The sequence below is a fragment of the Dryobates pubescens genome, chromosome 23, assembly GCF_014839835.1.
Source record: "Dryobates pubescens isolate bDryPub1 chromosome 23, bDryPub1.pri, whole genome shotgun sequence".
Lineage (NCBI taxonomy): Eukaryota > Metazoa > Chordata > Aves > Piciformes > Picidae > Dryobates > Dryobates pubescens.
This window is the reverse complement of record NC_071634.1, coordinates 15,953,761-15,978,022: the sequence shown is the minus strand read 5'-3', so window position 1 is coordinate 15,978,022 and position 24,262 is coordinate 15,953,761. Positions and strand designations below refer to the sequence as shown.

General features: G+C 46.3%; 1 protein-coding gene across 1 annotated transcript in view; it reads right to left on the bottom strand.

The window, feature by feature from the left end:
* SEL1L3 (SEL1L family member 3) overlaps nt 1-23,725 on the bottom strand; it is a 32,444-nt gene extending 8,719 nt beyond the window's left edge. Inside the window, exons 1-15 of the mRNA XM_054172243.1 lie at nt 23,625-23,725; nt 19,955-20,522; nt 18,174-18,300; nt 15,145-15,266; nt 14,203-14,318; nt 13,882-13,937; nt 12,263-12,395; nt 11,507-11,639; nt 10,128-10,274; nt 9,198-9,409; nt 7,521-7,700; nt 5,303-5,422; nt 3,085-3,225; nt 1,506-1,568; nt 709-885 (exon numbers count right to left, since the gene is read on the bottom strand). Coding sequence (XP_054028218.1) covers nt 709-885; nt 1,506-1,568; nt 3,085-3,225; nt 5,303-5,422; nt 7,521-7,700; nt 9,198-9,409; nt 10,128-10,274; nt 11,507-11,639; nt 12,263-12,395; nt 13,882-13,937; nt 14,203-14,318; nt 15,145-15,266; nt 18,174-18,300; nt 19,955-20,522; nt 23,625-23,690 — 2,361 coding nt within the window. The 5' untranslated portion in view covers nt 23,691-23,725. The remainder of the gene's footprint in view (nt 1-708; nt 886-1,505; nt 1,569-3,084; nt 3,226-5,302; nt 5,423-7,520; nt 7,701-9,197; nt 9,410-10,127; nt 10,275-11,506; nt 11,640-12,262; nt 12,396-13,881; nt 13,938-14,202; nt 14,319-15,144; nt 15,267-18,173; nt 18,301-19,954; nt 20,523-23,624) is intronic.
* Between the last annotated feature and the right edge of the window lie 537 nt (nt 23,726-24,262).

Genomic DNA, 24,262 nt, shown 5'->3' with positions numbered 1-24,262 from the left:
AATATGTGAAAGAGGAAAAGGGTCTTGATGTGTAACCCCTAGGAGCATACAAGCCTGGTGTGCACTGACAAGAGATAAATTAGTTATTCACCAGCAGGGAGATTAATACAGGGTCCTGGAGAAGCCACACAGGACTACACTTTTGCACTGGCACTGCCCAGGCTGGGGAGCAGCAGCAATGCTCAGGGTGTCCAGCACTGCACAACCACAGAGCTCAAGCCTCTGGCACTGTTTTTACACAAACTGAATAGGCAGGGCCAGAGTCACAGAAGCACAAGGGCTGTGTGACTCTCCATGCTTTACCCTCAGAAACAGCAATCTGTAAAGCAAAGCAGCACACAGCCTGAAATCTTGATTTCAAGACATTATTTAACCATCAGAGTACCCACCACAGCCAGACCAAAGTACTTGCCCTTGTCCATGGCTTTGGTGAATAAAGAGCCTGGGCACTTTCAGGTGTCCTCTTACAATCAGTTCACTCTGAAATGTGTATTTTTGTCCCCAGGGAAGGATAATGTGTTTGCCAAATGCACATGTTGGCAAGCACTGCTGCTCTTGGCAGCAGGAATGCTCACTGCCTGGAGCACATCCAGGTTTCAGAAGGTATCAAAATCTGACTCAGGGTGAACACAGCAGTCCCAGAAATGAAGCAAATGCTTCTAAACTGTGCCCTAGTGTAAGAAATAGTACTGCTAAGTATTTACTCACTTGATTTCTACCAGGTACTCCAGGGTAGATCCCATCCAAATAAAGGACACCAAGGTTGTAGGAAGCATCTGGATTTCCCAATTCTTCAGCAATTATCCAGTGCTCAGCTGCTTTTCTGTAGTCTCTTTTAAAATTGTGGTAGTACCACCCCAATCCATTCACTGCCTGGGGCAAGCCCTTAGGGAAGGAGAAGAGCAGTCTCAGGTCACACATTTGATTCTGCTTTGGGTCACTTCACAATTCCAACTTGCTGCTCAGCTCTGGGTGCTGTCATGACTTTGCCTGGATTCTGGCTGCCTGGCACAAGGCTCCAGACAAAACTATACTGATCTGGGACTCAGGGATATGAAGTTTTGCTGTTTGAGTCTTTTTTTCCCACACTATGCTATCTGTGGCCTCATATTGAGAGTGAAGAATAAGACTCCAGGGTTATATTATCCTGTGGAGTCTCAGCTGTGCCTGTATTCAGATTTATGCTTGTGGCCCAGAACAAACTGTGACTGGCTTTCACCTGTATCCATAATTATGAAGCAAAAAGAGAAACCTCCCTGGAACAGTTATTTTTTATTCTGGTGGCAATGAGTCACCATCTCCTTGTATGAGCTGGTGGATCATATGGTGGCTGCAAGTATGCCAGCAGCTCAAATTACTCTGTACCAACAAACACCAACATGCTATTTACTCCTATTTTGCTTAACAGCAACCATGCCACAACAGTGACATGAGGTAAAAACCACCTAAAACCCCCTAAAATCCCCTCAGTGACTTTTACAGCCAAATGTTTATTACATTTTTACCTTGGCTGCTGCTTTCTTCATCAATTCCAAAGCAAGTTTTGTATTCTTTTTCACACCTTGGCCCTAGGAAATGGACAAGTGGAACAATCATTGTTTGCAAGCACAGAACACAGCCTGATGCAAATCACAGAGACACATTCAAAATGCATTTTAGCATTGAGAGAATCTTTGAATTGTCAGGGTTGGAAGGGACCTGAAGGCTCAGCCAGTTCCAACCCCCTGCCATGGGCAGGGACACCTCACACTGGATCAGGTTGCTCACATCCACATCCAGCCTGGCCTTAAAAACCTCCAGGGATGAGGCTTCCACCACCTCCTTGGGCAACCTGTGCCAGTCTCTCACCACCCTCATGGGGAAGAATTTCCTCCTCACATCCAATCTGAATCTCCCCATTTCTAGTTTTGCTCCACCCCCCCAGTCCTATCACTCCCTGACACCCTAAAAAGTCCCTCCCCAGCTTTCTTGGGGCCCCCTTCAGATACTGGAAGGCCACAAGAAGGTCTCCTCAGAGCTTTCTCTTCTCCAGACTGAACAACCCCAACTCCCTCAGTCTGCCCTCAGAGCAGAGGATCCAAGCTACAACAGCAAGAACACCAAAAAGCAGCAGCTTTGTGTTCATCCTTCATTCACAGTTGTTCTTAAGACTGAGTCATTGAGGTTTTACAAAGCTATCTCAGCACTCAGGCCAACTGATTTTTATGGGTAAATAATACCACAGATCTTTTGATTTTTGGCAACTAAGGCAGAATGGGTAGCATTCAAAAGGTGCATGGACTCTTCAGCTTTGCTGAAGAAGGATGCCAGAGTCTCTCAGATGCCACAGGAAACCCACAGGTGTCATGCTGGGGGTGTCCACATCATTCCAGACTGCAGGTGCACAAAATGAACACAAGCAAAACTTCAGCAAGCATCTTGTAGGGAACAGCCCTCCACTGTCCTCATGGGATGAGAAGAAGATCTAATATCTCTAACTAATCCCTCTGAGATCTCCAAGCTCTAGCACCAATGGATGCTTTATGGGTTACAGCACTTAGCTGATACCTACTTGACTCAAGTGGGGTGATATGCCTGAGTTTATTACTCTGCTGTCTACTCCTCCTAGCAGGGAAAAAGTAACTGTGTGCAGAGACTATTTGATTCCTACTCAAAATAAATCATTAAAACCAGAAAAAAGAACAACCCAGAGATCTCAACAAGGGCATTCTAAGGAGGAAGGATCAGATTTTCACCTCTGTCTCTACACCAAGGCCTGTGCCTCCTAGCTGTGCTTTTGAGGTGACAGATTTTTGAGGTGAAAAAAACATTTGGCAAGATTAGGCTCCACAGTTTAGGTGGTTTCAGGTTTGATCCTGAACCTGGACAGGAAGAAAGTGCCTGAAGTGCTTTTAACTTGCTCTTTCTAAAGGTTTTGTGCACATCTGGTTAAAAAAGAATACAAAATCAACATTAAGATCACAGCTCTTGACTTGCAGAGTAAAGCTAAGGGCAACTCTTGTGGTGTGTCACTGCAGGTAACTTACAAACCAGCCTTGCCATAGGAGTAACTCCTTTCAAGTGAAAATGTGAAAGATGACTTACCTTAAATAAGACAATGGCATAATCATATATTAACACTGGATCTTCTGTTTCTATTGCTCCCTTTGCATACCATTCTATTGCAGCCTCAGGGTTTTTGGCCACTCCTTGCTGGCCCCAAAAGAGCATCTGAGCCAATCGTTGCTGAAAGAGAGCAATACAAGCATGCCAGCACTGGAACTTCTGCAGGCTTTAAAGGGATTTTGGAAATGTCAAGGAAATAATTAAACATCCTCATCAGTTTGAAAACAACTGGAGAGCTGGGCCCAAGCCAACCTCATGAGGTTCAACAAGAACAATTGCAAGGTCCTGAATCTGGGTCGGGGCAATCCCAGGCACTGATATAAGCTGGGCAGGGTCTGGCTTGAGAGCAGCCCTGGAGAAAAGGACCTGGGGGTGCTGGTGGAGGAGAAGCTCAACAGGAGCCAGCAGTGAGCACTTGAGGCCTGAGAGCAAATCACACCCTGGGCTGCATCAAGAGCAGCATAGCCAGCAGAGAGGTGATTCTCCCCTTCTACTCCACTCTAGAGACTCCACCTGGAGCACTGTGTCCAGTTCTGGAGCCTCTGTTACAGAAAAGATCTGGAGGTGCTGGAATATGTCCAGAGAAGAGCCACAAGGATGAGCAGAGGGCTGGAGTTGCTCTGCTATGGAGACAGACTGAGGGACTTGGGGTTGTTCAGTCTGGAGAGGAGAAGACTCCAAGGAGACCTTCTTGTGGCCTCCCAGTATCTGAAGGGGGTTACAGGAAAGCTGGGGAGGGACTGTTTAGGGTGTCAGGGAGTGACAGGAGTAGCAGAATGGAGCAGAACTAGAAATGGGTAGATTCAGATTGGATGTTAGGAAGAAGTTGTTCCCCATGAGGGTGGTGAGAGACTGGCACAGGTTGCCCAGGGAGGTGGTGGAAGCTTCATCCCTGGAGGTGTTTGCAGCCAGGCTGGATGTGGCTGTGAGCAACCTGCTGTAGTGTGAGGTGTCCCTGCCCATGGCAGGGGGTTGGAACTGGCTGATCCTTCAGGTCCCTTCCAACCCTGATAATTCTATGATTCTTTGGTTATCAGGAATATTCTGAAGGCTTCTCAGTGGTGAAATCTCCTGCCATTAAACCTACAGCAGGGTTATTTGTAACAGCTGACCACAGATGTCTGGCTTGCTTTAAGTGCAGCAGTAAGTGATAAAGGCAGATCTGATGCATGCAAATGGCTAAGTGTTAGAAGATATAGCTGCTGGGCTCAGATCAGCAGCAATAAACTGCACCATGTCAAACATAAACCCAGGGAAATGATCAGAGAAGGAGGTTGCTAAGTCTTGACAGCTCTTCCCCTTTGCCTAGCATCACTGTTAATAGCTTTTTGCATGGGCACTGGATATTACCAGACAGAAATAGGTCAACATCATAAAAAAACAGCAGCAATTCTGGGCAGAAAATGTCTGTCCATTTCACAGAATCATAGAATCAACCAGGTTGGAAGAGGCCTCCAAGTTCATCCAGTCCAACCTATCACCCAGCCCTATCCAATCAATTAGACCATGGCACTAAGTGCCTCATCCAGGCTCTTTTTAAACACCTCCAGTGATGGTGACTCCACCACCTCCCTGGGCAGCACATTCCAATGGCCAGTCATTCTTTCTATGAAGGACTTCTTCCTTCTATCCAGCCTGAACCTCCCCTGGCACAGCTTGAGACTGTGTCCTCTTGTTGTGGTGCTGCTTGCCTGGGAGAAGAGGCTACAACCTCCCTTCAGGGAGTTGTAGACAGCAATAAGGTCTCCCTTGAGCCTCCTCTTCTCCAGGCTAAACACCCCCAGCTTCTCCTCACAGGGCTGTGCTCCAGACCCCTCCCCAGCCTCATTGCCCTTCTCTGGACACCTTCCAGCATCTCAACATCTCTCTTAAACTGAGTGGCCCAGAACTGGACACAGGACTCAAGGTGTGGCCTGACCAGTGCTGAGTACAGAGGAAGAATAACCTTCCTTGTCCTGCTGGCCACACTATTCCTGATACAGGCCAGGATGCCATCTGCCTTCTTAGCCACCTGGGCACACTGCTGGCTCATGTTCAGCCTACTATCCACCCCAGGTCCCTTCGCTCTCTTCCACAACTTTCCTTCTCAATGTGTAGCCATAGATAGCTGATGTGTGTATAAAACCAAGCAAGGTGAAAGGTATTCATCTCTGGCTGTGCAGACAGCCCAGGAAAGGGGAAGGGCATTCATCTCTACCTGTGCAGCTGCATTTCCTCTCGTTGCTTCCTGTTTCAACCACATGAAGACGTCGCCGTTCTCTTTCGTTTGAGCTTTTAGCAGTTCATCGTCCATCAGCCTTATGGTTTCAACAAAAGCCTGGAGAGCAGGTGAGCAGAACAACCACCACACACGAAAAAAGGATTACACAATGAATTCATTGATCTGCCACCAAATTTTTCTGCCACCATTTTCTCTTTATCCCTACAAAGCGTGCCATGGGTTCTGGGGGTTTAAATCACCACCACCCCTTTGCTGGGCACTGCATTAAGAACCATCCTTGCATCCAGTGCAAAGCAAAACCATTCAGTGCTTCATTGCAGTGCAAAATTTGAAGTCCACTCCACACTGGAAGACAGCCCAAGATGCAAACTGGCAACACCCTGCCACCTTTGTAGTTTTCCATACGTTTAATAATGGCACAGAAGTGGTTCAAAGGCTTCTTGGTATCTACAGAAATCTCTCTTGGAAGACAAAAAAAAGTGGGCTGGTGGAAAGCTTGGTGAAGAGCTGTCCTACAACACTTCCCTAGGTGGCTGGCTGCTCACTTTTACCAAAATCTCTCTATTTTTTTTACTCCCAACATTCTTTCTGATAAGCCAGGATCCTAGCACTGCCTACCTTGAGTGTTCTTTACAGACAAATCTAAGCCAGGATCCTAGCACTGCCTTCCTTGAGTGTTCTTTACAGACAAATCTAAGCCAGGATCCTAGCACTGCCTTCCTTGAGTGTTCTTTACAGACAAAGCTAAGCCAGGATCCTAGCACTGCCTTCCTTGAGTGTTCTTTACAGACAAAGCTAAACCAGGATCCTAGCACTGCCTACCTTGAGTGTTCTTTACAGACAAAGCTAAGCCAGGATCCTAGCACTGCCTTCCTTGAGTGTTCTTTACAGACAAAGCTAAACCAGGATCCTAGCACTGCCTACCTTGAGTGTTCTTTACAGACAAAGCTAAGCCAGGATCCTAGCACTGCCTTCCTTGAGTGTTCTTTACAGACAAAGCTAAACCAGGATCCTAGCACTGCCTACCTTGAGTGTTCCTTACAGACAAAGCTAAGCCAGGATCCTAGCACTGCCTTCCTTGAGTGTTCTTTACAGACAAAGCTAAGCCAGGATCCTAGCACTGCCTACCTTGAGTGTTCTTTACAGACAAAGCTAAGCCAGGATCCTAGCACTGCCTTCCTTGAGTGTTCTTTACAGACAAAGCTAAGCCAGGATCCTAGCACTGCCTACCTTGAGTGTTCTTTACAAAGTTAAGCCAGGATCCTAGCACTGCCTTCCCTGAGTGTTCCTTACAGACAAAGTTAAGCCAGGATCCTAGCACTGCCTACCTTGAGTGTTCTTTACAGACAAAGCTAAGCCAGGATCCTAGCACTGCCTACCTTGAGTGTTCTTTACAAAGTTAAGCCAGGATCCTAGCACTGCCTTCCCTGAGTGTTCTTTACAGACAAAGTTAAGCCAGGATCCTAGCACTGCCTACCTTGAGTGTTCTTTACAGATCAAGTTGTGTCACCCCCCTGTTCAGCAGCTCACTCCACAATTTTACTGGATCTATCTCACCACAGATATTCAACAGCCAAAACTTTAATACTGGATTATAGAAAATGTGCAGGCATGGACAATCAAGCTTTTGCCTGAACTTCATGATGTTTGCCTGTTGAAAGAGTAGATCAGCTGCTCAACAAACACATCCAGCTGGACTGATAATTAAAAATCTGAGTGAGGTACTGGAGCCCAAGAAAAGGACTTTGGACAGAGATATTCAAAGGGAGGCTGGGCAGAGCTCTGGGCAGCCTGATCTAGTGGAGGATGTCCTTGCTGGCTGCAGAGGGGGGTTGGACTGGATGACCTTTGGAGGTCCTTTCCATCTCAGACCATTCTGTGATTCTGTGGCTTTACTGCAAGTGGACAATTCTGAGCATCTGAGCCTAACTTTGATTTGGTTTCCCTCTTGCTAAGAAGTGGAGTAATGAGACCCAGACACAATGTGGGGGGTTTTGAAACAATCATGGAACCACAGAATGGTTCAGGCTGGAAAAGACCTTTAGAGATCAGTTAGTCCAACAGCCCTGCAGAGGCAATCAATCAGGTGAGCTAATGTTTGTAAATAAAGACAAAAACATCCTGGCCACACAATTAATATTAATGCAGGACAAGCCATTTGCACAGAAAACAGACACATTGCCAATTCTTTTACCTGCTCCCCTTTTATGTTGTGTTGATCCAATGAGGTCTTCAGTGCAATATTACTGTAGTAAGCATAGGACAGCTCCAAATCAAGAGGATAGTTGTTAATGCCTTGGTAATGCTTATAGCCAAGATTCATCACAGCAAGTCTCTCATTTCCCTGAGCACCAACTAAACTGTACAGCAGCCCCTGGCAAAAAAAAAATCAACAGACATAAACAAGAGTGAACCCAGGGCACATCTCACAAGTTTAGTGGTGATTTACAGGGATCAGAGTGGTCACTGCTAGCTGATCACTCAGCTGTACCATGTGAACACAGCTACTGAACCCTGTACAGCCCTAAAGGAGTCAAAGAAAGACTTGAAAGAAAAACTGGACTCTCTAAATACTCCTCAAGTATTGCACTTACTCTGCCCCCTCTAAGTGTGCAGCCCTTTGTTAAATGCCATTTTTCTGTAGTCTTAATTGTACTCTGACACTTTTTATACACTCAGCAGTGACTCAACTTAGTCTCACTGATGTCAGCTGGAGCTTTCACACTGAGTTCAGCTGGAAACATGGAAGTTACCAAGCTGCTCTTGAAAATCTTACCCTAAGGATCTGCCAGGGCTGGAAGGATGGGACTTGTGGCTGACAAGGTTTCAGCACAAAGCTCCCCTGAGTTACACATTAACTGGTGCCAGAAATAGCCAAGGTCCCACACATTTGCCAAAGGCATTTGCAGCACTGCTATCATTTTTCACCTGCACAGTAATAAAAACATTGGTGTCCCATGTGTGCTGCAGATTGAATTATTTCCTACACTACTTGAAGGAGATCCAATAAAGAAACTACTCACTCTCCATAATTAGCACAAGATACACATCATAATCAGGGTATAAAGAAGTCTCTTGTCTAAGGTTTCCCCTGTTTGAGAAACTGGAGTCCCAGATTGGCCTCTCAGGGGTTCTTTTGATTTAGGATCCTGTAACCCCACTAGGCAGGCCTGCTGTGCTTTATGAGCATTTGCTATTACACACTTACATCACAATTAAATAACTGTAGGCAATTTCAGTCAAAAGCCCTCTTCCAGTGACATGGAAACACCTCCCCCTTGTCTGAGTTTGCAGTGGAGACACTTCAGTTACCTGCAACCTGCCTGAAGTGTGAGGAGTTCAGCTGAAACATGGTCAGCTTTCCTCCAGAAGAAAATTGTTCTGCTCTGGTTACCTTTGATCCTTTGACCCAAATACACTCAGTGCCACATTTATCACACTGTAAAACAGGACTCATTTCCTCTCTGTACTATGCAACCTTTCCAGTCTAGGAGATTTACCTGATGTGAGACTTTTTTCATACCCACCTACCAATGACTGTGGGTGACTCAAGGGTTATCACATCATCCTGCCTCCTCAGTGACTGGAAACAGCAGTATGTTCCACATTGTTTAACAGAGTTTGTAGGTCTCACTAAAATATCCTTGCTCTGGATGAGCAGATTCCCACCATTCATAAAGACCTTCACTGCCATCAAGCTATTAGGAGTAGCTGTAGTGGGAAACTCCTTCAAGTACAGCCTGGATCTGGAGACCATTTCAGTGTTGTTTTCTTTTTTCAATTCAATTGCTCATGAATTCATCTCATCTCTAAACTGCCTTTAAAGGGCCTTAGTTTCACAGACACAACCCAATGTATGAAGTGTACCTACTTTTGTACGATCCACAGCCACACCAAGCCCTGTTTCAAAAATCACTGCAAGGAAATAGGAAGCTTTGTGGTATCCACAACAACTGGAATCCACCAAGAGAGGGATGTAGGAGACCACACTGCTGAGGCCATCAGCACTGGACAGACCCTTTGCAGCCTTCTCAAATATCCTCTGGCCAACTTCTAGAACTGTATCAGCTCCACCTTCCAACACTAAAAACAAAGCACAGGATGCAGAGTTATTGCAACAGCTAATAATCAGCTACTGATTTCCCCTCCCTAATTCAATGGGACTGAGACAGATTCTGTTGTTTCTCATGCTGAATGCTATGCTCAGTGCAGACACCCACAATTCCTACAAATACAAGGTACTACTGAGTAAGAAGGGGGAATAAAATCATGGAATTGTTAGGGTTGGAAAGGACCTCAAGGATCAGCCAGTTCCAAGCCCCCTGACGTGGGCAGGGACACCTCACACTGGATCAGGTTGCTCACAGCCACATCCAGCCTGGCTGCAAACACCTCCAGGCAGGAGGCTTCCACCACCTCTCTGGGCAACCTGTGCCAGGCTCTCACCACCCTCATGGGGAAGAACTTCTTCCTAACATCCAATCTGAATCTACCCCTTTTCTAGTTCTGCCCCATCCCCCCCAGTCCCTGACATCCTAAAAGGTCCCTCCCCAGCTTTCTTGTGCCTAAAAACTCCAAAGACTGCCTCAAAAGTAATTAACCACTTCAAATGCAAGGACATCTCTATTTCCTTCTACAGAATAAACCACCCTTCACTTGCAGCACAACATTTAAGCCACCTGGCACTCCTTTGTTAAGTCAGATGACATGAAGAAGTGTGTATGAAACATGAACTGAAGTCAAAGCTTACATGACATATATTGTGGAGTTATTAAAGAACAATGAAATAAAAGATGATTACCCTCTGGAGCACTGAAATCCATCTCTTGTAACAGTTTGAACAAACTGTGGTAGTTTTCCCTGACCTCTTTTCCCCACAGGAAGGCATCACATTTGGACTTTTCCCCATACTTGTGGATCAGCTCCAAATAATAGTTTTCATAGTAACCTAGAGAAAACAACATATTCAAGACATAAAAACTGACTTGGCTGGTCTCTAAAAAGGTCTTTTGGTTAAAAAAGATCGTTTTTAGGGTAAATTAAAAAAACATGGACAAGGTAAGAGCTCAAACAGCTAAGCACAGGCCACTTACAAATACCTAAGATCTCTTCTACTCTCTGCCATACTCTGAAGACAACAGAGGAGATTGAATTCTTACTGGAACATGAGCTAGTTTCCAGGGCATGTTTAAGCTGTGTTACTCTTCTTTCACTGAATTGGTTGCTTTGGTATCAACTTTGCAATTACTGCACATCAGGCAACTGTGGCAGAGCCACTCTGGCAAAGGAAAGGGTTTAAAATGCAGGTGTGCCTTCAGGGTTGTGTGGGAATGAAGTGGAATTGAGCCAGCAATGTGCACTTGCAGTCAAGAAGGCAAATGGTCTCCTGGAGTGCATTAAGAGGAGGTTGAGGAAGGTTCTTTGCCCTTCTTCTGCCCTAGTGAGGGCACAGCTGGAGCACTAGGTCCACTTCCAGGCTCCCCAGTTCAAGAGAGATAAGGAACGACTAGAGAGAGTTCAGCAGAGGGCTGCAGAAGTGATTAGAGGATTGGAAGCAAGAGGATTGAGCCAGACTCTTTTCAGTGGTGCCCAGTCATAGGACAAGGGGCAACAGGCATAAAATGGAACCCAAGAGGTTCCATCTGAATATGAGGAGAAAAAAAACTTCTGTGCTGTGAGGGTGCTGGAGCCCTGGAGCAGGCTGCCCAGAGAGGTTGTGGAGCCTCCTTCTCTGGAGACATTCCAAACCCGCCTGGACATGGTCCTGTGCAATCTGATCTAGGCAAACCTGCTTTAGCAGAGGGGTTGGACTAGATGACCTCTGGAGCTCCCTTCCAACCCCCACCATCCTGTGACTCTGTGACCATTCTGTAAAAGCAAGTGAGCAGCTCAGATGTAAGCTTGAAAGTGTTTCTTTGTCCCTTTATGCACCTGTCTTATTAGACAATAACAAGAACATGATTTAAGTTTCTATTCCATGGCACAAAAATTCCTTGCAGGAACAAATCCACACTTTTAGCTATCAGTAACCAGGCTAAACTCTTTGAATTATTTTTCTCTTGTCATGGCTGAATTCAAGTTTACTTTTAATGACCATTATCCAGATTCTGGTAAAAGGGAAGAAAACAGCTCTCCAAAGATGACAGTTTAACAAATCACACCTCAAAGATCAGCACTTACAATTTCTTTGCACTTTTGCCCCTTGCCTTACGATGTGTCTGTACTCATAAACCAGTTCTTGAATGTCCATACATCTCTTGTAGTAGAGCTCAATTTGTTCCACAGTTTCTTTGTCTTGAAGAGGGTTAAAGATCTATCAAAAGGCAAAGGATGGATAAATGGCACCTTAGTATCTGTCCTTGATTTGCTTTGCTAGAAAGAGCTGTTGTAGGCAAATAACAACAGGAAACAGATGTTTTACCACAGTCAGCTTGTCTGGCACATCATGTCAGTGTGCCAGGCAACCTGATGCTGGTCACTGCAGACCAGGATTATAAACAGTCATCATCATCCAAGAAACTATAGATGCACTTCCAAAACTGACCAAGCTGATGTGACTTTTACCCCTGACTTCAACAAACCCATCAATGTACCCACTGTGTTCCACACTGTATCATCAAACACTCTAGGAAACTAAAAATCAGTAGATGTCTTCTCTTTTAGCACTTGAAGGGGTAATTAACACTCCTAGATTTCAACAGAAAATGATCATATTTTAGTTGTACACTGCCAGGTAGTCATCTGCTTCATCACAGGTTTAGCACTTAGTAAGAGCTTGAGATCTCAGAGCTTATAGTATTGTAACAGACTGTTCTGGTCTTAAGAGCTCAAGCTCTTAGATCTTAGTAAGAGCTTGAGATCACTTAGTAAGAGCCTAAAATACAGCCACAGCTGACTGCTCACATTTGGACACTTCCCAGTGCTGCTTTTGTTTACCTGTTCTGTTTCCAACACATTGAGACGAGAGTACCTCACAGGCCCAAAGAATGCTTCGATGCCATTCACATACCCACTGCCTCCAAGCACAAAGTACCCAGCAGTGTCATCATAGTAGAAATCTTCCCTGAAACTGGAGAACAAGAGAATGAACTAAGTTGGCTATTAAGAGGTACTATCAGAGAAGAAAAGATACTTGTATCTCAGGATTTCTGTGACTGACAGCCTTAAAACTCACTGCCAGCATCGTTTTCTTTTCTCATCTGTCTGCTCTCAAAATCCACTCTGTCATTTAGGGTGATAAATTCTGGAGTGAATTTAACAAATCCCTTCCCTACAAACAAATTAAAAAGCCCCAAACCCTTCTCATTTAATATATTTTCCTGGCCTGTAGGTATCCTCTGGTGTTTCATGCATCGTTACACAGCCTCCAAGATTTCAGTTCCAACCCTCCCATGCACTTTTCCACAACTGGCACATGAAAATTTTAAGCTATCTGTCTCCTGGAGTTACTACCTAAAAATTCCCAATCTCTGGCTTGTTACCCATAGCAGATGAGGGAAAACATGGAAACCTGCCATGCAAGTTACTGATCTACAGTTTCCATAGACAAAGTGAGGGGGGCTTAAAAAAAACCATTTGCACAAGAGTCAATCTTAAATGACAGTGCAAGAGAACAAATAAGGGTCCAATTAAAAACAGTGTTATTCAGTTGCTTAGAATAAAGGATAGAGAAAAAAAACCCAAACATTTCTGTCACAAATTTTGCTCTCTACCTAAGCAAAGCAAGGAACAATGTCCCCAGTGAAATCCTGCCCCTCTCACAGCAACAGCAAAACTTCCCTCGATTGCAGCAAGGCCAAGGTATCGTTTGAAGACTGATCCTAATGCCACTGACCTTCCAGTTGGATTTTAGTGGCAGTTATCAGACTCTAGGACTAGATCATGCAGCAGGTTAACTTAGCTAGCACTAACATAATTATTCACAGGACCACAGGATGTTAGGGGTTGGAAGGGACCTTCAAAGATCATTGAGTCCAGCCCCTGTGTCAGAGCAGGACCATAGAATCCAGTGCAGGTCCCACAGGAACACATCCAGATGGGTCTTGAAAGTCCCCAGAGAAAGAGACTCCACAACCTTTCTGGGGAGCTCTGTGACCTTCACAGTGGAGAATTTCCTCCTCATGTTGAGGTAGAACCTCCTGTGCTGTAGGTTATATCCACTGCCCTTTGTCCTATCCCAGGGTGCAACTGAGCAGAGCCTGTCCCTGTCCCTTCCTTCCTGACCCCCAGCACTCAGCTATTTATAAACATTTATTAAATCCCCTCTCAGTCTTCTCCTCTCCAGACTGAACAGCCCCAGGGCTCTCAGCCTTTCCTCACCAGGCAGTGCTGCAGTCCCTTCATCATCCTTGTAGCCCTCCCTTGGACGCTCTCCAGTAGATCCCTGTCCCTCCTGAACTGGGGAGCCCAGAACTGATTTTGAAAGCACAGAGTGGAAAAAGACCACAGATAGTTTGAAAAATCATCTGGAATCTGTTACAAACTTGTGCCCTCCTGCTCCCATTTTCCCTATCTGAACACTTACATTACCCAGCAGGGGGGGAAATGCTGCTTACATAAAAGACTGATGATGAAGGACTTTCAAATTCTTCCCAACAGTGCTTGCTTCTATCTGAAAGAACACAAAACACTATTTATAAGAAATTAAATGTTAGAAGGTACATTTATTAAGCTATTTCAACTCATAGTTCAGAAGATTGCAGACACAGCTTGTTGACTAAGTTGATTTTCCAAAGCTGGATGATCTGCAGGCCCCTGGACAATTTCTAGGTTTAGATTTTTCATTCTTTTGCTTATTTGAGCATGTACAAACCACAGCTAATTCTCTCAGCCTCAGCTGCTGTAGGGTTTGTCCTGTGATTCAGTAGCACACATACCTGTCCACCCTTGAAAGAGAGATCCAGTCGAAACCACTGCCTCAGAGGAAGGCTGAAGCTGGTTTTCACCGCAAGGTCATCTCCTCTCATGAGGTGCATCTGAATATGCACACAACCTGACAGAGCAACCAAGGAAGGAGAAGGAAGTCAACTTCACAGAAACATCAAGAATGGGCTTCCTAATGTATAATTCACAGTGGTTCTGTCTCCTTCATCCTTTCTATCACCAACAGAGATCTTGGGCACTCGCCAAGCCATGCATCAGCTCACAGCGTCCCAGGGAAATGTGCTCCGTGTTTCAGTTACACATCTTGGATGCTAATGCCCTGGCTTCCACATGAAACCACAGCCTCAAACCCAACACTCTGAAGGATAAAGACACCAAATAGAAGCTGCAACTGGGTAGCTTTAGACTGGACAGTAGGAAAAAATATTTCACAGAGAAAGTGGTCAGGCATTGAAATGAGCTGCCCAGGGAGGCAGTTGAGTCACCAACCCTGGATGTGTTTAAAGGTGGTTTTGATATGGTGCTTGGGGATATAGTCTAGGGGAGAACCTTGCAGAGTAGGGTTATGGGTTGGACTTGGTGACCCTGAGGGTCTATTCCAACCTGAATGTTTCTGTGTGATTCTGTGATTCAAGGATCATCTAGTCCAACCTTAGTATCATAGTATCATAACAGACTGTCCTGGTCTTAAGAGCTCAAACCATGAATGTAGCTTCTGCAGGTTCAGGTAGTGGAAGACAATCATCTTGTACTTGGTGACTGCACTCTTATGTGCTAGCAGGTGAGTGTTGAGTAGATACCACTGTCTGCTGCTCCTGCTGTTTGCTGCAAGTCATGTCTGCTTTTTGCTATTTGAGATCAGCTGTTTTTCCCAAGCATGGACCTATAAAAACTGTATCAGACCCCTTCTGAAGGCCATCAATAATATCCCTTACCTTCCTCATTTAGAAACACAGCAGGAGTACCATACATTTCCTTCAGATCAATAAAATAGAGTATACCACACAGATCCTTCTCACAGTGATGGAGTAAATACAGCCAGATCGAAACAGTGAACCTGCATCAGCAAAAACAGACAAAAAATCCACTCCTGGTGAGAAACCTCCTCACACAATGTGAAAATCATGCATTTTAAGAGACCTGTTTCACACATGTAATCTTCAGAACACAGCACAGAACATCCTCTGCACTGAAAACCTCCAGAGCAGCAGTACTTGAGACTCTTGGATCTGTGATCTCCTTTTTATTGTGCACTTTTGTGGCGAGGATACAAGAGGAGAGTAGGGGAGTGTTATCTGAATCACTTCCAGAATGCTGGGTCAGAACTCCTGCCAGATCCCACATCAAGAGGGAACTGAAAACACAACTGAGACAACTTGGAGCCAACCTCTTGCATACAGGCTTCAGCACAAAATCCCCAAATGCATGCTCTTGTCATCTTGATTGTGGAAGCAGTAAAAACCAAGCTGTGTCTTCTGTGCTAAATGCCAGCTGTGAAAATGTGCTTGGGAGAAGTGGTTGAACATGAATTCTGGCTCTGTGCAGTACTGATAGCTATGAATAGCTGTCACAGAGCTATCACAGCTTAAATAAAGGTGGAGCTTGTGCAAACTGTGGAGCAGTGCAAAAGAAAACCCCTGAGACTCCACGACACTGTCTGCTTGGAAACTTCTAGACAAAGCTGGCTGTGGCATTCAAAGTAAAATACTACAGTATCTGATTTTATGGAGCTGCTCTGTGCTCTTCAATGCCCTTAAGAGAAACTTGCCCAGTTATTTCCTTAACCTTTCCATATCAGTTAGGCCAGTGCTGAACACCTTTGAAAGCCACACCTCCCATGTACAAGCCAGCAAAGCATTATGATTATTATAACCTCTGATAAAGAAGTTCTCCTAATGACTTTTGGAAGGAGATATCATTTGGGTTTTGTATTTCTATAATTTGGGGGGGGTGGGGTAAATAAATTAGCCAGTCAGCTTGCCTTGCTTCTCTCTCAAGAAGTTGCTGAGCAGAGAGTACATTGAGTCTTCTCCCAAACTAAACCAACATATGTCAGAGAGCTGCTCTACTGCTTAATAAAAAGAGAAAGGCCACAAGAGTGGTGAAATTCACCCCAAGAGTCTACACCTAAACAGCTAATAACTCCATATCCTCCAGAGATGGTGCATGGGTGAGGCAGAAGGGTTTATAAATCAGTATCATTTGTATATTGATTGTTTTGTCTTCCAGACAAATATTGTGCTTCCAGAAATAGAGCTTGTGCTTACATATGACTCTTACCATCTTTCATCTCAGGCAATATAGCAAACTAAATGCCCCAGTCTCCATTTAATCCTTGATTGCCAGTCTGAGCACACAGCCTTCTTCTGGACAAATTTCCTGGGACAGAGTTTGGGACAATGCTGACTCATTTCACATCCCCCATTGCTGCAGAATGCCCTACCATGTGAGTAGTCCCTCACAGTCTCAGCCTATCCTTGCTGCAGGCTGTCCACTGGTAGCTACCTCCTCCTTCTTTAGAGATCCCAGAATAAAGTGAAATGAGTGAGATCCATCTGCTCCTGTTGACCTTTTGGTCCACCAGGGAGCCACTGTTCACACACGGAGAGCTGGAGCAAAACTTTCTTCCTCTTCACAACAGAGCTACCTCAAGCTGCCACACAACCACAACACACAGGCAATGCTTTGTGTTAAACACTGGAGACACCACCCAAAAGCAAGAGAAGGTGGAACTGTGTGGGGCAGGTTAAGAGCTGCAAAATTCAAGTGATAAATTCTCAACCAGAGTTTGAGCACCCCAGCACTGGTAGCAGAATGCAAGCATGCCAGCAAGCAATGGGCTGTGCAAACTAGGCTGTTACCCATCCTGAAGAGGCCTGGGAGCTAAAAATTGCTCTGTCCATATGATTTCAGAGCTGCAGTTGAGGGCTGGCAAATTTCATGCAACCTGTGCTATCTGGCAAGTCTTCTTTGGCACTCTTACTGTGGTCACAGGCCAGACACAAACCAGCAGGCCAGCTCCAGCTCCTGTCATCATTTCCTATTTCTGTAATAATGTTGTCAGGATGACAGCATCTGGTGGAAGGGAGATATATTTATCTCTCTGTATTTTTTTTCCCTCTAAAATGTCAAAATACAACAGAAAAGTTGTGACAGTTTCGGGAAAGGGGAGTAAAGAAAGGTGATCTTCCCAGAGTGATTCCTCTGGGCATGAAGAGTGGGCAAGGGCTAAGCACTTCTACTCCTGTCCAATTGGGAGAGTTTGCACAGGGATGGTGAAAGGAAAACAGTGTAAGCTCAAACTGGAAAACTGATCTAGGCAGAGGAATCTATCACTAAGGGCTTGACAGTTGCAAAATAAACTAGAGTGTGAATTCATAGCAAAAAAGCTGCTCCACCCTGCTTCCCCTTGCAAGAAACCCTCCTCTGCACTTGCCTGCAATGTTCAAAATGCAGATCTCTTGGTAATGCAGGAAATAAAACAAAACAAAAAACCACCCAGAAGTGTGGTCATGGCAGCACACAACAGCTAACTCACCCTCCTAAAAACTCCATCCCTGGATGTTTTTTAAGGCCAGGCTGGATGTGGCTGTGAGCAACCTGCTCTAGTGTGAGGTGTCCCTGATCATGGCAGGGGGGTTGGAGCTGGATGATCCTTGAGAGCCCTTCCAACCCTGACAACTCTGTGATTCTAACTGCACCTAACCAGTGCAGTTACACCTACTGTCAGTACCTCTTACACAACACTGCACTAACACATACTCTAGGTATCTTTCTGAGGTGCAGCTTAATCCTCCTCAAAACTGAAATCAGAGGACAGAAGGAATTGCTCACTAGTTTTCTTTTGAGCCCTTCCTCAAAGGCAGTACTGCTTTGATGTGCAGTGTAGCTCACGAGTTGAAGTCCATCCTATAGCCTCTGATAATCAATCACAACTTGTTTCAAATTATTTGCCTGTACTTACATGGGATAATCAATCTGATGTTGTCTGACTGCCTCAAGTTCTCTGTTTGCAAACTGTTCAAATTTCTTCACTATTCCAGTTTTGTCCCCACTGGAAGCATATATGAAGTTGAGAATCTGGACATCATCTGCAAGACACAATCTTTCTCAATCTGGCAGGCAACAACTATTGATAACTAATTCATTAGTTCACACTCATACACTCAAACATTTGACTCACACAACAGATTAAAAATTAACAGAAACCTTCAGTAAGTCCTTAAGCACAAGCTCATCAGTGTGGGATTGAATAACCCACAGAAAGCTAAGTGGAGTCCATTTGCAGCTGGTGTTAGGAGCAGGGAAAGAACAGAGTCATTTAAATCTAAGATACTTAAAGAGCCACTTAGTAAGGAATAAATGATTGATGTTAGTCACTTAAATCTCATCCTCTCTTTGCTTATGTCTACAGGGCATTACTTCACAGCTCTTGGACTTGCTCTTCATTTTCAGCACTGCAGCTGATACTGTGTGCAGACACCAGTGTGTATAGATAGTGTGTGTGCAGATACCAGTTCTGCTCTTAACTGAGATGCATAACCCTGTAAGAAATCTGATAAAGCTGCCCTTGCTAAGAAACATAAAAAGCTCCTCAAGGTCATGGCACACCACCAGCTTTCCTAGAAAAACCCCCAACCCAATGAAAAACCACCCAAACCAAACCAAATCCCCAAGCAAGCTGTTACAAACTTGTTCTAAAAAGAACAGAAACAAACTGCAATGTTATTTCCTCCTATTCCCTGCTACACTGCCTTCATTTATAAGCCAATTAGGTAATACAGAAGACGTTTCACACTGTTGTCAGAGATCACATGCCATCTCCACCATGCTTCCCTGCTCATCTTCAGAGCACCTGCATGGCAGCAGAGTGACAAAACCACCCAACACACTAACACCATGATGGGATTTTTTTTCTAGCAGAGAACTCTTTAGAAGCCAAGAGCCTCTTTTCATTTCAGATGGTGCACTGCGTGTACAGTGGGGATAAAAAAGAATTGTCAGCAGCTACAGAGACAGACTTGGGAGGAAATCCAGAAAGCAGAGTTGTGAATTTCAGTGATTTATACAGCTGGCAAGACAAGTTTTCATTTGAAAATACTTATTTTTAAAACAAAAGTGCTTGCCCATAATGGGGGGGGGGGGGGAGAGGAGGGGAAGTACTATAAAGTTTATTGCACTATAAAGACTTAAAAATAGGTTTCTGAGTGTGTGGCCATCTTGTTAAACAGACCACCCATGTGACAGCTCTACATGTGAGAACTGTGGGACTGACCTGGAAATAACACAGGAGGAGGCTGAATAGAAAGCTTTCTCTGCAGATGAAGGACTGATGTTCACTGGTATCAGTGGATTTTAAATGCAGCTGTTTGAATACACTTAGAACACCATGCTGCTAACAAATTTCAGGATAGGATAGGAAAGGATAGGATAGGATAGGATAGGATAGGATAGGATAGGATAGGATAGGATAGGATAGGATAGGATAGGATAGGATAGGATAGGATAGGATAGGATAGGATAGGATAGAATGAAACAAGCCAGCTCCAAGGGACATGATGGCTTCAGTGCTTTGCAACTCTCCCCCCACAGCTCTGGAGCTCACACACTCAAGGTTTGCCAAGTGAACCATTCTGTGTAACATGCAGTCCGGGCATGCACTTTTTAACAGCTCACCAAAGATGTCATTTGTGCCACATTAGCTTCTTTAGAGAAAAAAAAATCCCAAAGTGACATTACACCTACCACTCTCATGAGGGCACTGAGGTATCCTGTTGGCCTGGAGCATCCACAAATAGTCAGCACCCCACTGAAGACAGACTTTGTGGTCCTTGTATGGGCGTTCAAAAGGTGGAACCGCTTCTAAGAAAGTGTAGTTCTTGGCCACCGCATCCTGGTAATCTTCGTTCTGCTCAACATCAAAGCTGCCGACTGATTTGTGACTAATCCACGCATACAATATCACACTGTGCACTATTATGGAGTTTCTGATGATGTAATCATCTCTGTAAACCATGATGCTTGGAAATTTCAAGTGTACCTGTCGAGTTCTGCTAACGTAAAGGTTCCTCTCGTCCTCCCATCTCCTCCTGTACACTGGTACGCCAGTCCTGAACTCAGAGGAAGCCACTGCTTCCAAGGTGATGATACAAGGCTTAGAGCATAAATACTGAACTGAAACCTCAGAGTTGTTAAGAACTTTCCTTTCTAAAACGTTTAAATGAATGAAGTCCACATAATCCACATTTTGCTCAAGCTGGGGAGTAACAGCCGTGGTCCGGATCGTCTCCTTCCCAAAGGATGGCACAAAATTCTGGAATGAAAACCCATGTTAACCAGAGAATCTAAGGTCAGGGGATTAGTAATGTACTGATGTGCATTACTGCCACTGCACGAGCAGAAGGCTTAGAGTCGTAGAATGGTTTGAGTTAGAAGGACCTTAAAGATCACCCACTTCCAATGGGCAGGGACACTTCCCACTGGCCCAGGCTGCTCAAGGCCTCATCCAGCCTGGCCCTGAACACCACCAGGCAGGAGGCATGCACAACTTCAGTGGGCAACCTGTTCCAGTGTCTCACCACCCTCACTGTAAAGAATTTCTGCCTGATCTCCAGCCTGAATCTACCCTCCTCAAGCTTAAATCTGTACCCTCTTGTCCTTTAAGCCACCATACTTCAACTCTAAAACACCAGAAGCCTCTCAGGCAGCAATTAGACATGGATTCCTGGAGAGCTACCATCAAGGTTTTAATGGTAACAACTCTCCTACACGAAGTTGTCAAAGTTATACATGCTTCCTCAAACAAAGTGTATGTACAGGGTGTATCCTTCGGCCTTGCCTGCAAGCAGAATCCGGTTCAAGATACTGACTTAGACGTCATGCTACTGACACATGCTGCACAGATCAGCTCTAAAGAATACACAGCAGAATGCACCAGCATTTACTCATCATGCTATTGTTTGCCAGTACTGCCACAGCCTGATGTTTCCAGATCTTCTGAAAAAGGTAGCTCCTTTTCCTACCTCTCCTGCAGGCACCTGAAGGGCAGCATAACACCAAGACAGCTCACAATGGCTTCTTGAGAATGAATTCATGTTCACGAAATGTTTAGGAGCTTATTACTGGAATGGTCCTATCCTGGGCAGCAAGACCAGCAAGCCAGCATTTGCTCAGTTTCTGCTCTCCACAGCTCTGCACCTTACAATACACTGAGAGTGAGTGCTTGGACATGTACCAGGATTATCCTACATGCTCAAGTTCTTGTCTCCAAGGCTTCAAACAGCTTCTTTTCTTTCTGCTCTGCAGTCGGCGCCCCGCCTGATGCACTGCCAAGGATACTGAGGGATTACTCAGCTCAGAGAGCAAGCCACCAGTGTGGCACTTCTCCCAGCTCCCCTGGCTCCTCTGAAATATCCAAAACTGTCACTTAGGATGACCATGGAAGCTGGTTGTGAAGACTGCTCGAAATGAGAAATGTCTTTGGGTGACTTTTAGCTTCGCTAAGCTTTGCTAAATGGAACTGAAATGTATCTTGTACATCTCCCTTGGATTAATGGCCTTTCCACTGCGACTCTCAAAACACTTAAAAGCTTTGGCCGAGTCATTAGGACTTTTCTAACCATCACAGCTATGTGCTGCGTGCCTGGAGGACAAGAGCTTGCCCACAATCCAATATGGGGATAAATATAAACCTTTAATGACAAACTACTTTGCTTTTTATTTCTGAAGAGTATGTTGACACTCCTTCAGAGCTCCGCTGAAAAAAACCCCACACATCAAAACATCAAGCCAGCAACACCTGTGAAGGTGTGTTAGGAGAAGTCAGAACTAAGTTTATCTATACTACTTCCTTGCTTCTATAGAGGATTTTAGATTTAAGTATGTAATCAAATCCTATTTTTCCTCTGGATCTCTGCTGCCTTGAGGGCACAAAAGAGCTCTAGGGTTGAAAGCGGAACCCAGCTGCGCACAGAGGACATTATTTACCCCAAGATCTTGACTTTAAGGCAGCAATTGGAAGACATAACTAGGGAACTTTTGGATGAGAAAGCTGGGTATCACTCCTAGCAGCTGGGTAATGAGCCAGCTGGATTTCTTCAGTGTCCCTCAGTCTTTCTGAACTTGTCACTCAAAAACACATTCCACAGGAACACCCTAGTGCTTTCTGTCTTCTCATGTCTGACAAGAGACTGGAAGGCAGATGTGCAGTGATGCCAAACACTCATAAACACATGCATGCACCAAGACAGACACAAGCACATAGCAGCTTCTCCAGTAAGAAGCAAGGTGCAAAGACTCCTAAGCAACCCCACACCAATGCATTCATGGCAGTGATCATGGACCACAAACTCTTGCAGACCATGGCTGAGGCTCTGTCACCACTTGGCTGCTTCTACACAGTGCTGTGTAGGCAGAATTCAACAACAAAAAGACACAGAGGCTTTGTTGTGTGGAGCAATCTAGCCACAAATGCTGGAAAAATTTTGTCCTTGACCTTTTTCTTTAAACCTGCTGAATCTGCAGGAGCTGGCCCAAGACATCCCATCAGGTGTTGGGATAAAAAATCACTGTGGGAAGCAATCACACCAGGCAAGACAGTGAATATTTTCACTTAGTCTAACATCATAGAAATGACCAGGAACAGTTCTCGCTGGAGTAAGATCCCAGCATGACTATCCCCAAGTTCACCCCTGCAGAAGTTCCACAAACTGCACCTGTTTGCACAGCCAGAAGATATCCACAGCCTGTGCCTGCTGCCACGTCATGCTAGGTTTTAAGATGTGTGAAAAGGGGACATGCCAGGAAAGGTGATCTGCTCCCAGACTGCACCAATATGGCACAGGCACACAAAGACTGTAACTGGAGTTTGTGCTTAGCAGCATGAAAGAGATCAGTAGATGCCCCTAGAACGCCGTTGCTTCCATGTGCACCCTACCCGTGAGCGCATCTATCGCTGATGTCAAAGGCTGCCCCTTCTTACAAACCCAGATATTTAACCCCGCTAGGACGGAAAGCTTCTTAGCACTTTACCGACCGGCCGTTTCCCGGCGGCTACAGAAGAGGGTGCCGGGCCAAGGCAGACAACCGCGGGGCTGGCTCCAACAAGCGGCCCCAGCCCCGAGCCCAGTCCAGGCGCCGCGGCTCCCCGCGCACCACCCGGACACCCGTTCCGGCACCTGACCGAATGCTGTGTCCCTCCCGACAAGCCGCTTGCAGCCCGCAGCCCCGCACCGGCCCGGCCGAGCGCGGAGCAGCGCCGTGGAGGTGCGGGGCGCCGGGCTGTCCCCGCCTGCGGGGCTCGGTGCTCACTCGGGGGCCGTCGCCCGGCCCGGGCCCTCGCCTCGGCCACCATCTTCCACCGCCACGGCGGCGGAGAAAAGAGCCAGGGACCGGTGCGGGGCCGGCCGCCACTCACCGTGAGAAGGAGAAGGAGCAGAGGGCAGCGGCAGGGCACGGCGTGGGGCTCAGCCGGGGGCCGCATCCTGGCGCGGAGGTTGCGGCGGCGCTGCCCAGCGCGGCCGGCCCCGCCGAGAAGGATGCGGCAGATCCGGCTTCCTGGAGGAGGGGCCGCTCGCAGGGCACGGCTGAGCCGCGCCCGGTCCCGCGCCGCCGCCGCAGGTGCGGAGGGGAGCGGAGGGGCCGGGCCGGGCGACACTCGGCGACACTTAGGGGGCTGCCGCGCTGTAAGGCAGCCCAAAGTCCCCCGCTCACCCCGAGTGCAACAGGCACCGGGCGGCGGCCCGGGAGCGGCGCGTCCCGGGCGGGACACCGGCGCAGGGCCTCCCTCCCGGCGGCAGCGTGGCTCGGGGGCTCCGCGGGGGCTCCTCCCGTTCTCGTCCCCACCGTCACGCCTCGGCTCTGCGCTGGCAGCGAGGCCCCCGCCCAGGGCAGCCCCCCGGTCCCGCCGGCGGGCGACGTGCTGCCACGGGGCGGCTTTCGAGCGCTAAGACGGGGCAAGGTCTCCTCCCTGCTACCGTGTGTGGCGCGGCCGGGGCTGCCCGGGAAGTGTCACCGCTCGCCGGCTCAGGCATAACACAACAAAGCGCGGCGGTT